The following is a 12,503-nucleotide window of genomic DNA, read 5'->3' on the forward strand; positions in this document are numbered from 1 at the left end:
TTAAAGCAGAGCAGTGTTCCATGCTGATAATAAGGCTGACAGTCAAAGCATTTTGGTTAAGCACAACTGAGAGGCAAAACCAACGTTTATCCTCCAATTCTCTATGACCCACATTCCCAGTTAAGAGCCAATAGGCTTTTCATTTCCTCCTCTCCATTACCATAGGGTAAACACAAACCTAGCAAGGAATTTCCTGTTATTCCATACGGAGATAGTTAGCATTCGCCAACATAGCAGCTTGCTAGGGTTTCAGCTAATACGTAGAAATGGGTGCTCTGTTTGCTCAGCATTCATTTCACACTACGCAGCTGTATCCTTGAAATGTAGCTGGGGATAATTCGGTGCACATTGAGGATGTCTGGGAGGGATGGAGTTGCCTTGTCTGTTATAGAGTTAAGAACAAGTTCAAGAACAAGATGTTCTACTTTTACATGCAAAGAAGAGATCTTCATCCTTTTTTAAAGGGTGATTCCGGCTTATTTACAGCATTGTCCCGTGCATAACTTCTATCCGCTATGATAACACTGTGCTTTAGGATGTTTTTCAGCAAGGACTGAGGATCATTTGCCTTAAGCATGAGCCACATTAAGCTCCTTCACATGTATAATGTTATTTATGCATGTCTTAGCCTAAAAAGTACAATAAGCTGAAAACAGATCTTCACCATTTGTTTGGGATCATGAAGGTTGAATTAAGAGCAGTGTAACCAGCCCATCCAGATGTCAAACACCTCATGTGCCACATGTTTTGTTCTTCCACCAGTTACCGTACAAAAAGGAAGCAGCAGGCTGTTTTCATTCAACTGAAATGTTTATTCTAGTAAACCGTACAGACCTTGTTGAGAGGATCACTGTTTAAAAGAAGCCAGCATCTCTTCTCTCCTCAGCTATTAGTGTAACATCGGCAACCTTCCAAACGGTTCCTTATCAAGTTTACTTTGTTTTCTTCTTCATCTTCCATTTTATAGGACAAATATAACAGACATAATACTATACAGACTGTTTACATTTTGTATGCATCTTAATAAAGACAGCTCAGGTTATTTCACCTACATGGGAGGAAGAAAATCTGAGGGTAAAAAATAAAATAAAAAAGAAATGTGAGGAGAAAAAAAGAGTGAGCAAATGTAAGAAGCCCCCCCAAATAAACAGTTCACATTAAGCATTAGTATCAGTAAAGACAGGATTCAAAGACTTTGTATCAAATGAAATATCCACAGTTTTGAGATAAGTAAAGTGAATATAAAATTAAGTATTCAGTTTGAATATTTCTCTGCTGACCTTTTTGTTTCACTGCTAGGATCGCTGATAATTTATAAAACATAGAGAATTAAACATTGCCTGTAAGGTTTTCTCCCCTCCAATTCCACTAAAAGTAACTGGAATGAGAGGAATGCAGATTCTGCAGCAACTGGAATGAAATGAAAGCATGAACGTTCTCCACAAAATCAGGACAGAGGAGTGGATGGTTGTGGGTGCATAAATAATCACATCGAACACGTACACTACATATCAAAATCTTTACACTGGTTTGACAGGACACACAAAACAACAATTAAAAAAAGAAACATTATCTATTGCACAATGGAGGTGTCGGATAACAGATACAGTATGCATGAGGAGAACGGAGTGGGACTCGGCACACAGACCGGTTAGGATCAGAGGGATGTAAACAGAAACACATGATGAAGAGATGGAGGGTCACAGTTCACACAGGCTGGGGTTTTAGGTGACAGCATGGGTCACTAATTTGTCTAAAAGTGCTGAAAGTTACCAAATGTTGGCAGCAGATATCCAGTTAGAATGTAAATATTGTATTTTTTCTATCAGACGGGCTAACCTTGACTTACATCTTTGACTATGTTTTATATTTTCTTAAATTTAAGCACTATGTTATACTCCTGGAAGAGGCATTTGATATTTTACGTGACTAGATAGTAAATATGCAAAGTTGCCCAGAGAACCTGTTGCATCCTGTGACTCTCATCTACAATCTACATGACAGATTCCTGTTTTCATCGTTCACATTAAGTTTGCCTCTGAATGCAGCTGAGCCATCAGGCTGTGAGTTAAACCACAGACCAACAAAAACCAAGAAACCAAGGACCATAGTGTTTTTTTAAGATTAGGTCTTATTCTTTTGCTCTGCATGCTGCCTGTCACATTGTAGTTGAGTAGTTGTTGGCACCTGTGTTAACTTGAAACCACCTCGGAAGGAATTAAGCTTGTAGTTAAGTGCTGAAAATAAGCTAGCTTATTAGCAGTGTGATGGACAATGTGGCATCTACAAAACAGTACAGATATATTAAGTTATTCTTAAAAGGGTTAACGGTTTTAATATAAAGAAGGAAAATCAGTTACAAAAAACTTCCTCAGGTATCATGTTAGCAAGTTTGTTTGGGCAGTTCAGAGGTGAACTTACAGATATCACCTGAAAACGAGCTAGCTTGTAACCTGACAGCAAGAAGCACCAAATGTATTCATGTAGAATGGCAATAAAAAGAAGAGAAGTCCTTCATACATCAACATTTCATTCTAATGTGAAGGGAGCATGGCAGAGGTTCAAAGATAATTTCTGCTTGATGGCTCAGAAGAGGCTCAACAGGAGGTCTCATCAGTAAACAGCTCAGGGAAGCTTACACCGGGGACACTGCTCCCCTAGAGCTACACAGTTTGCAACTTCTACAACAAAGTAAATACTCATGATATGTAAACAAGACCAAAAAAATGGAAGGGAGAGGCAGTTCATTTCTATCTGGCAGAATCAGGAGCTGCATGCAACTTGAGACTTTGACTTGAGAATTTCTAACCTGCAAGAAAGACAGCTCAATGTCAAAGGGTAAAAACTGTTCTGAACTTTTACTTCTTCTTCTTTTCAACTCTTACAAGTTTGATTTGACAGGAGGAAAAAATATAGCCTTCAATACCATGAGATCATTTTATAGTACCAGCAAAAGCCTTCTTCTGAGGCTGCCGTGGCTGAAACTACCTGACCGTCTGAGCAGTTACACACTTTTATCACAATGTGCTTGTGCGTTAATATAAGAATAAGAATGTAACATGTTTTCCATCCAAGATGACCTGTTTGACAACATATTTCTATATCAAGAATTATCAAAAGATTTTCGCCACCAAGTTCGTTAAAGAAACTTGAGTAGCTGAAATATGTCAGACCTGTCAGTCACATTTTTGTAATCAGAGTACTGTAATCGGTTATATTTGTTCTCAATTATGAACACTCACATTATGGACAAGCTTTACATCAGCAAAGCAAATAACAAGAATGTAGTTTCTTAATGAGCACTGAGTTATGGTCATGAAGAATGAAGCAGCAAATGGGCTGATGAATCTGATGGCAGGGCAAGCATGTGGCAAAAAAAAAAAAGAGGATCATCATTAGCAGTTTGTCGCTCACTCACTAGACATAACCAGCCACTTCAAGTAAAAGACAGCAAAGAGTCAAATAAAAACATGATGAGTGGTTATGCCCATGTTGGAGCATTAAACTATGACACATCAGAAATAGCACTATTTCAAAAATCCAGCTCATGTCACCAGATTTCAGCAAATTTCAAACCTTCCCAAACACCCTGCAGCTTTGTTGCTGGTCTGTAGAGCACTGGAGTGGCTAATACTCATCTACAAATCATAGCACAAAATGTTCACAATAAATTGGATGTTCTTTTAAAACAAAAACATGTCAAAGTAGTAAAAGAATAACAAGCTACTTAAATAAAAGTTATTAAAACCCTCACTCTCTCATAAGAAAACAAGGTTAAACATTAAAAATAATAATAAAAAAAAAAGTTTTCCCTCATCTTGCTTTTCATTCGTAGGATGTGACATCACAGCATCAGGATCAAAGCACAGCTGTCAAGAAGAGGCATAGTTAGCTCTGTTTTTTTCTATTTACACTTCACAGAGAGGAGATACTGCAGGGTGTCACTACAAACCCTGAAAGTACTCTCTTCTGGACAATGAAAATATATCTGTACAATTTTGTTACTGTTGCTCCACAGGATATGCTGACGTTTCAAACTGTATTTTCATTGTCCGGTACTTGTCACATTAAAGGGAACCAGTGTCATGGATCTTCATCAGCTTGTCTTAAACACAGCAGAAGAGAAGTTTCTTTTTTATCCTCCCACCATACAGTAAAAGGGAAATGTGAGACTGTCAGAGTATAGTTGGTTTCAGATTAGTAGTTTCACTCAGGATGAGCTAATGACACAGGGGAGTGTCTTTGCTTGGGGTAACATACAGTCGACCTGGACTACGAGGACAGATTAACCAACAGGATCCTGTTTGTTATATAGTTTGAGTTGCATTGCCAGTGCCTTCTTCTATTTTAATTTATGAAACACAATACGAATGATAATTATGACCTCAAAGTTTCAAAAAGATTAGTCATCAGTATCTTCATAACCTCTCACTCTGTCACTGGCTTATTCCAGATTGGGTGTGGGTTAGGCCAAGTTTTGAACTTGTTACCTCCACACATGCAGCACTTTGAGACCTTAATCATTTTATTTTAGTATCGTGCTTCAGTGGTGCACAGTATATCCCCTAACAAGTTAAGGATTAAGTGAATATCACAAACTAAAGGGCAGTAAAAGTGGAGCCTGCTGCACTCCTCAGAGTCTGAGTTACCAGCGTCGTGTGGTTCAGGGCTTGCGTCTGTCATCGTGTGATTGCTATGGAGGCTTAAAATTACTATAAGGGAAAATTTGCGTCAAATGACATTTTATCACATGTAGACACTAAATGTATGTTAGTAAAAGTATTTCCTCAAAAAAGGGTGGGAGAAGATTGTACCTTAAAAATTCTCAATCCTGAGTGTAAAATCCAGTCTTCTCCATAAACAAACACATGTGTAATACCTCTTTCTGCAACATACTTACCAGCAAAACAACTCAGAGCTAAATACTGATACAATCGATACCATCTCTAGCCAAATGATATTTCCACGTCATTTCAGTTTATGAGCAACAAAAGTCCCTTTAGATAAATACCTTGGCAGTTTGATTAGAGCGACACTTCTCTCTTTGAATCACGGCACACAGAGATTCAAACTGTCAAGGTGTTCATTCTGTCAGCAACAGTCAACCGTCCCATTCAGTCCAGTGAAAGGATTCTTCTCAGCCACTTTAGTGCGTATACACAGTGCATCTGTCTGTTTTCATGCAACCTCTTTGTGCCTCCTCCTACTCTTCTTCATCCTTTGTTCTTCATCTTGATTTGTCAGCAGAGAGATTTGCAGTGACGAGTACTCGGCCCTCAGATTTGCAGGCAGAAACCAGACAAAGTTGTGGAGTATGTGTGTGTATGTGTGTGTAAATATTGGTGGTGCAAGGCTGTGTATGTGTGTGTATGTGTGGAGCAGAGTCTGTATGAACACCTAAGAGTTAGTCCAGAGATGTGCTTTGTGTCTGAATGTCAGTGGTGTTGGTCTGCATGTTAGCCTGTCTACACACTGTGATTTTATCAAGGTGTCAGAATCCATGTCATGCGTTTGACATCTCTGCCTTACTGAGAGCGATCGCTAACTCCAGGTCCTCCTGCTCCTGCTGTCTGAGCCGCTTCAGACGCTCCCGCTCTGCTCGCTCACTCTCCCGTTTGGCCCACTCCAACTGCTGCGCCTCATTTCCAAACTGAGAATGAGAGAGGATATGAGAGTGTGAGAGTGTGTGAGAGAAGATGAGATAAATGAGAGAGAAAATGAGTGTGAGAGAAAGAGATTTGATTTTTAAACTAAGCTTTATATGCTGCTCTTGCACAATTAAAACATATTATTCAGTTCAAGTCTAAATTCTATTCTATTAAGAGAGAGTAAGAGAAGATGAGATGTGAGAGAATGAGAGAGAATGAGAAAGAATGGGAGAAGATGAGAAAGATTGAGGGACAGTGGCTATGTTAACATGCAGTCAATAATTGAGTTAAAGTCAATTTTTCAGTTTCTGAAACCTGTTTACATACGTGAGTGAACAGGGCCATCACCTCCGCCAAGGAGGAGAGTTTGTTTGTTTGTTTATGAACACAACTCGGAAACTAACAAGCGGATCTTGATGATATTTTCAGGAAATGTTCAAAATGGGATAAGGAAGAAGTGATTACATTTTGGAGGTGATCCAGATCACCGTCTGGATCCAGGATCTTTGTAAAGGATTCTTTATCATTGTGAGATAGGGCTGTTTTCACCATATGTGTAAATAACTCCACAATAAATGGTCAGATTGCTTTGCAAAACGATACAAGACGAGCTCATGACAGATTTAAAAGTACGATCCAGATCCTGGCAATATTCTGAATACTAAGATCTGGAAAATGAAATGTGTACTGGGTCATCATTGTTGTCAATACTGTCAGGTAACAAATTATCGTACAAACCTGCAACTAACATCAAATTGTAGCAGACAGTTTGATGAAAGGGAGTATAACATTAAAGTGGGACTAAAGTGTTACGTTGCAATCACAATATGCTTGGCGGAGGTCTGCGCTCTCTGAGTGCTTTTCTAGTTCTTATAAGGTTTCCCGGACAACAGCAACATACGGACAAAATCTCGATGCACGGAGAACATGCGAAAATGACACAATGTGCTTTATTTCTGCTTTTTGTTACTGTATCTATACCAACAACAGCAACAACAGCAGCACGGCGGACTTCCTGTACTCAAAAGACCAAGATTCCTTGCAAACAGAACATGCACAAAACACAAACTAATGTTCCTTTCGATGGGGATATACATGACGAAATATTTGAGTTAAATAGGGAGTAACCAAGGGGTGATTTGGGGTTTTTTAAAAACCGTCATGTGAGCATATTCCATTTTTTAAAACGGGTTACTGTTGTTTACATGGCCATGCCAATGGGTTGTCACTGCTAATATTCTGAATATGGAAGGGTTCCTGACAGCATGTAAACATAGCCACTGAGAGACAATGAGACACAGTGTTATCAATTGTTAAACTACGGTGATGTAATGTAGTCTTGTTGTTTTCTGTGGGAAACAAGTTCTCAGGGACACTGACAGTTTGTAATGTTTTACTGACTTATTTTGTGAGCTCAGTCTCTTACCTTGACTTTTTCAGGTCCTGTCAGAGAAGTTAAAAGAGAACAGAGATATTATAAACGAGTAATATCAAAAAACAGCTCAGTTTTCTCCAAATATTGCCCTCTTCCTGATTGTCTTGACTTGTAACAGACTGTTGATTAAATGTTTGACCTATGTCGAATGCAGAGTAAAAATTTTCTTCCTTTTACTTGACAAAACTGCCTCTTGAACCCATATTTGAATCCTTTTATGCCAAGGGTAAACTGTTCTTGATGTAGAGGTATGATCAAATACTCTTCGACCCAAGCACAGCCCAGGTAGATATCTGAGGTTTCAGTCAGTTAAAGGAAGTCAGTCTAGTCTCTACTCATGGTGGGTTGAGATGAGATCAGACTTGATCTTGTCTTGGCGTTGGGTCTTTGTTAAGTATATAACATGTAACATGTTTTGAAAAGCGTCTTGAGATAATGTTGAGACAACTATATAATAAAGACAGATTTTGTGTAAAAATGACACATTAAGTTACTGTAGTGTATAAACTGATATGTTCATCAATACAGTGACTTAAAATATATTTTCCCACACAATGATTCCATTGGGGTATCCAGCCTACAAGTTGCTCTCTAAAGAAAGAAAAATGTGAAAAAAGACAGAAAAATCCTTTGTGCCAGAGATGACGAGAGGGAACCCTGTGAAATTTGAATGTTCAGGATGTTTTTTTTTCTTTTAGAGCCAGTTATCCTGCATCATTACAACACTGATAGTCTTTAACAGTGTTTATGAAGGTAAACAGACTCTGCTTGGGGCTGCAAAATGAATCATAATTTCATTGTAATAAGAACTGTAACAGGGAGGTCAGACATTCCATAATAAAATAAAATAATAAGACATGCTCCATAGTCAGAGTCTGCTGAAATTAAGCTGCCAGACTGAAAAGCTGACAGATGAGTGATGACCGTGTGGTGTCTCATGACGCATTAATAAAACTTGATGAGCAGTAAAAGTGAACAACTCCAGTCAGCCAGACTGAACACTTTTCTCTCTCCTCGAAAACAGTGATTTTCTTCCTAAAAAGTGATTATCTGTCTGACACGTGAAGTGTGCAGAGTTTTGTTCTCACTTGAGGGATAAGTGTGGGTTCCTGTGCTTATTTGCTCATGGGTTACAGTGGGTTTGTACTTGTTTCTATTTGTGTAGTCTGAGACTCCACTCATCCAGACTGAGCATCATGCCAACACAACACAGCGCTGATATTAAGCCCAAGCATCTGTGTAAGTTTGGGGAAACCCGTGCAAGTCTATTATATTCTTCCTGCCAAAACTGACAAACAAACCTTGCACAGGGCCAACGCCCTTTCCTGCACTCTCAGATCACAGTCACAATGCAGCTTTGCTCTGCAATTAGCAGGCCTGTTTTTTTTTTGTTTTGTTTTTTTTAACAGTGGGTTCAAATTTTGTGGCACATTGGTGAGTGTGGGTGGCCTAGCTTCTTTCTCACTGTCAGTCCTGATCACTCCTCATGACTGTAAATAGACCTTTAGAGAGACATGGGCTCAATTCATTATCTGCATTAATCATTCTTGCACTGACTCTTCATTTCTTTCTTTTGACTGACTTGAAGACATCTCATGTTATAACTCATGCAACAGAGGTAAAAAAAAAAGTTTCCAGATCCAGTTGTCATAAATGTTGAATAAAGCTTCAAGGTGTAGTATTTTAAAAATTTGCATTTGCATCCTCACTCTGAGAGTTAGAAGGGGCTTAAGTGAGCAGTTTCATTTCTCAAAATCTCTCAGACAGGAAAGTATTAGCCAATAATTGCATTAAGTTTTACTCAAAGGACTCTGGAAGAAAGCAAAGACACTCTCAAAACCAAACTGCCGTTAAACCTGGGGTAAATCTGATTATTAATATTGGTTTGATGGTTTAAATCATACGAATCAACAGCAACAGCGTGTTTGGTCTGATCTAGACTTGGGCTGCACAGTATTGCAGCAGTGCGTACATCTGAGGTCATGTGACAGACAGACACAGGCAGCAGACTACGCCTTTGAGTGTAAAGCTGCATTACAGTGAAATCAAGTCTTGTTTGTAGGAGAATCAAAAGTTGTAGCAGCATTGACCTTTTCAGGTCACATGACCTCCATCCCACATCCTTGGTGGTGACTACTGTCTGGACTATTGTTCAGCTCCAGTCCAGACAGAATGAGTTAATCTATATCTCACACACTGCACAGCATGAAGAAGTATTCTTAAGGGCTTTACTTGTAGTTGTTGTTGTTGTTGTTGATGATGGTGCAAAGGGGTCTTTGCTGCTGAACGGGTCCACCGGTCCCTTTTTACTCTGAAATGGGTCAACGGGGTCACTGCCAAATGGCTGAAAGGGGTCACATGGTTTGGTAGGGTCAGGTGTACTTTTGCCTGTGGACAAAAAAGACAGATGACAGCAATTACCACAGTGGTAAAAAAATCACTTACCAGACATTTTTTATATTCTTAGCAAAATTCTTTACCCACCATCTTGATGAATATCTGTTCTCTAAAAACTTTAGTGCAAGCAGAAATGATGTGAAATTCTCACTTCACAAGAACATGTGATGAGTGATTCAAAAGTACACAGATAAAAATCTGAAGGGCTGAGGCTTTCTTTGAAAATAGCTGAGAAAGATAGTAAATATGGTTTTAGGTCTTACGAGTCAAACGTGAAATCTTTTAAAATGACTAATGTCAACATGTGTGTCTTGATAGCTGAGTGATAGTGTTAATCTTTTTCACTGCAGTTTGCAAGAATAACTCTCACCCTGTGAACCTTGCTGATAATGCAGGATCTGATTTGATTTGCTGTAGATTGAAGAACATACCGGCACTAAATCCTCTGGTTCTCACAGTCATGCCCACGCCCTATTTCTCCGCTGATATCATCTCAAAGATAGGCACCAGGTTTTGAAAGCCACAGAAGTTTCAACTCCCCACACAAGTATCAAAACAATTCGTATGAAGTCCCCACACAAATGCAGTGCTTCTTCCTCCTGAGAAAGGAAATCTATTAAAACAGCTGCTATGGAAAAAAAAAAAAGTGTGGTGCAAAACAACAGCCAGAGCACTTAAACCAAAAGTGGTATCCCATAACCAACACAGCCTTTTTCAACGGTTTTCTGGTACATCACTTGGTTGGGTTTCTGCCCGCATAACCAACTGTGGTTCACTGATACCTACAAGACAAATAGACCCTTGCAATCCATATGTGTGACTGAAATGTTACCTTTTACTTTCCTGGATATAGTCAAATAAATGTAAAACACTGAAACAAATAACAGCACTCAGCAGTTTGCAGTTTCATGATAAGATTCATCGTGGCCCTCAGAATAAAGACAGTCCAGCTCAACGTCATATGAATAGTTCATCTACAAACTGTGTGCAACTTTCTGTCACGTATTAAACACCTTACATCTGATTCTTACACACCAATGTTTAAATCATGCACTTCACTGTATGTCAGCTTCTAGCATTAACACTGAGTTAAAATTGAGCCTGGCAGAAGATCGTGGGAACACTACCAATGCAGCATGTCACTTGCCGAGGTGTCAAACCGCAGGATCAGTCAGACCGTTGTCATTCAACACACATGTATAAACTCAATTACCCAAATAAGCAAGGGTGATCAGGGTGAGCAGTTCAAGCCGCACTCCTCGCTAAGCAAAACTGCATGCCTGGCAATCAGTTATTTTCCTCTTTCAGTAAACTCACGCTTGTGAAACCACAACAGTGAGCTCCACCCTGTTTTAAAATAATCCTCTACATGAGGGGCATCTCACAAAGAGGCAAACATGCACCTTGCAAAGCTGTATCTGTAAGAAAAAAAATCCAGTAGCACCAGCAGTTTACCAGAAGATATGCTGCTCTGCTTGTAGCCATGGTCCAATCATGCTCTATTAGTTGATGATAAAAGTGTTAGCAAATGCATGTGTGTGCATCTTTTTTGTGCGATGGAGACAGAAAACATAATGAGCTAGATATATGTGGAAAAAAAAATTAAAACCGTTGATTAAAAAGTTTTTAAGACAAGTGTCCTCCGCCTGCAAGCTTTGCTGTCTCTAAACCACTCACCATGTCAACGCACACATACTGAAGACGAAGAGAGGAAGCAAGTCAGGGTGTGCCTATAAAACAATACCCAAGTAAACCACAACTTATTCCTCTTACAACATCACCCTCAAATGTGCCTACAATCAAACATCAAAACAGCAAGTGTCGAACAATAATGCACCCAAAATAAAAAAGAAAAAAACCTTTGGGGTATTGATGTGAAATTTAGCTGCACAGAGAAACAGACGGCTGCTGGATTCTAACACATCTCTCGTTTTTTTCATGCCAAATGATCTTGAGTCAACATGCATGAGGGATAATGAAAAAACAGCAAGTGCAGTCATGGTTTAGGCCGCCAAAGAAAGAAATCGCAGTTAACTCTTATTCACATCATGAGGAGTCAAAGTAATCAGTACTGTGTGTTTGCCAACAAAGGATAAATTAGTTCTAATATCGATAAAATCCTTACATTCAAAAACTTAACAAAATGTCGACACAAAGATGAAACACTAAATTCCACATGTTAACTGTATGTTTTGACCTCTGTTTAAATCTATTCCAAAATAAAAAAAAAGGAGTCAGGTCAATGAGCACTGAAATGTGAAATAAAACATTTCTTGCACCTGTTTCTAAATCTAATTGTATCCCTTGTTGTGTTTACCTGCACTTCAGTTTGCAGTATGCCAACAGTTGTTTGTGGTATGGGTGTTAATGGAAAAAAAAATGTGTCAAAAGCTCCAGAAAGAAGAAGATGACTTGTGAGAAAAGGGGTGTGATCGAGCAAGCAGCGTTCAAACACCAAGCAGCACTTACACTTGGAGATCTGAAACCAGTCACAACAGACCGTCTCAGAACATAGAGATAAATGTTTCTGATTTAACTAGAAGATCTGTTATAGTAGAGCAATCAAACATTACTCAAGAAATGTAATCATGTTGAAGCGAATAAGGCTGGTGAGGCTTTAAAACATCATCTGAGCACTGAGAGCCTTTGATTTCTAGCACACAAACAAAACCCAATATTGTCACTTTTGTAGGATAATACACATCAGTGATTTTCACAGTTATTTGAGTTGGAGAATGCAAAGAGTGTAGAGTCTAATAGCAGCAGTTTGGCACGCTTTCATCTTCTGTGTACCCACAATGACATTCTTTCCTGTTGACAGATCAGTCAGGAGGAAAGTTTCACACTTTGTTTCTATGCTTAGAAAAAAAAAAAATAGAAAAAAAAATCAACATTCTAACTGTATTTATGACTGCACCTTGCAATACCACTCACTTGCATTTATAAGTAAGCTATTTAAATATTAAGTTAATGATTCTTCTGAAAATAAGAAAATGAATAATGAGCTGATGGTTGGTGAAAAA

At 38.8% G+C, this 12,503-nt stretch overlaps 1 protein-coding gene across 4 annotated transcripts in view; it reads right to left on the reverse strand.

Moving 5' to 3' along the window:
* Window positions 1-815: 815 nt before the first annotated feature.
* The window catches only part of LOC141788661 (epidermal growth factor receptor substrate 15-like 1), a 36,702-nt gene continuing 25,014 nt past the window's right edge, over window positions 816-12,503 (reverse strand). For all 4 annotated transcript variants that reach the window (XM_074667633.1, XM_074667631.1, XM_074667632.1 and 1 more), the window contains 3 exons: window positions 9,316-9,471; window positions 7,075-7,091; window positions 816-5,650 (listed from right to left, as the gene is read on the reverse strand). In XM_074667633.1, the coding sequence (XP_074523734.1) occupies window positions 5,504-5,650; window positions 7,075-7,091; window positions 9,316-9,471 (320 nt within the window). In that variant the 3' untranslated portion in view covers window positions 816-5,503. The remainder of the gene's footprint in view (window positions 5,651-7,074; window positions 7,092-9,315; window positions 9,472-12,503) is intronic.

Source organism: Halichoeres trimaculatus, unplaced genomic scaffold (genome assembly GCF_033239565.1).
Source record: "Halichoeres trimaculatus isolate MK-OKI-2021-1 unplaced genomic scaffold, fHalTri1.1 fHalTri1_scaffold_4, whole genome shotgun sequence".
Lineage (NCBI taxonomy): Eukaryota > Metazoa > Chordata > Actinopteri > Labriformes > Labridae > Halichoeres > Halichoeres trimaculatus.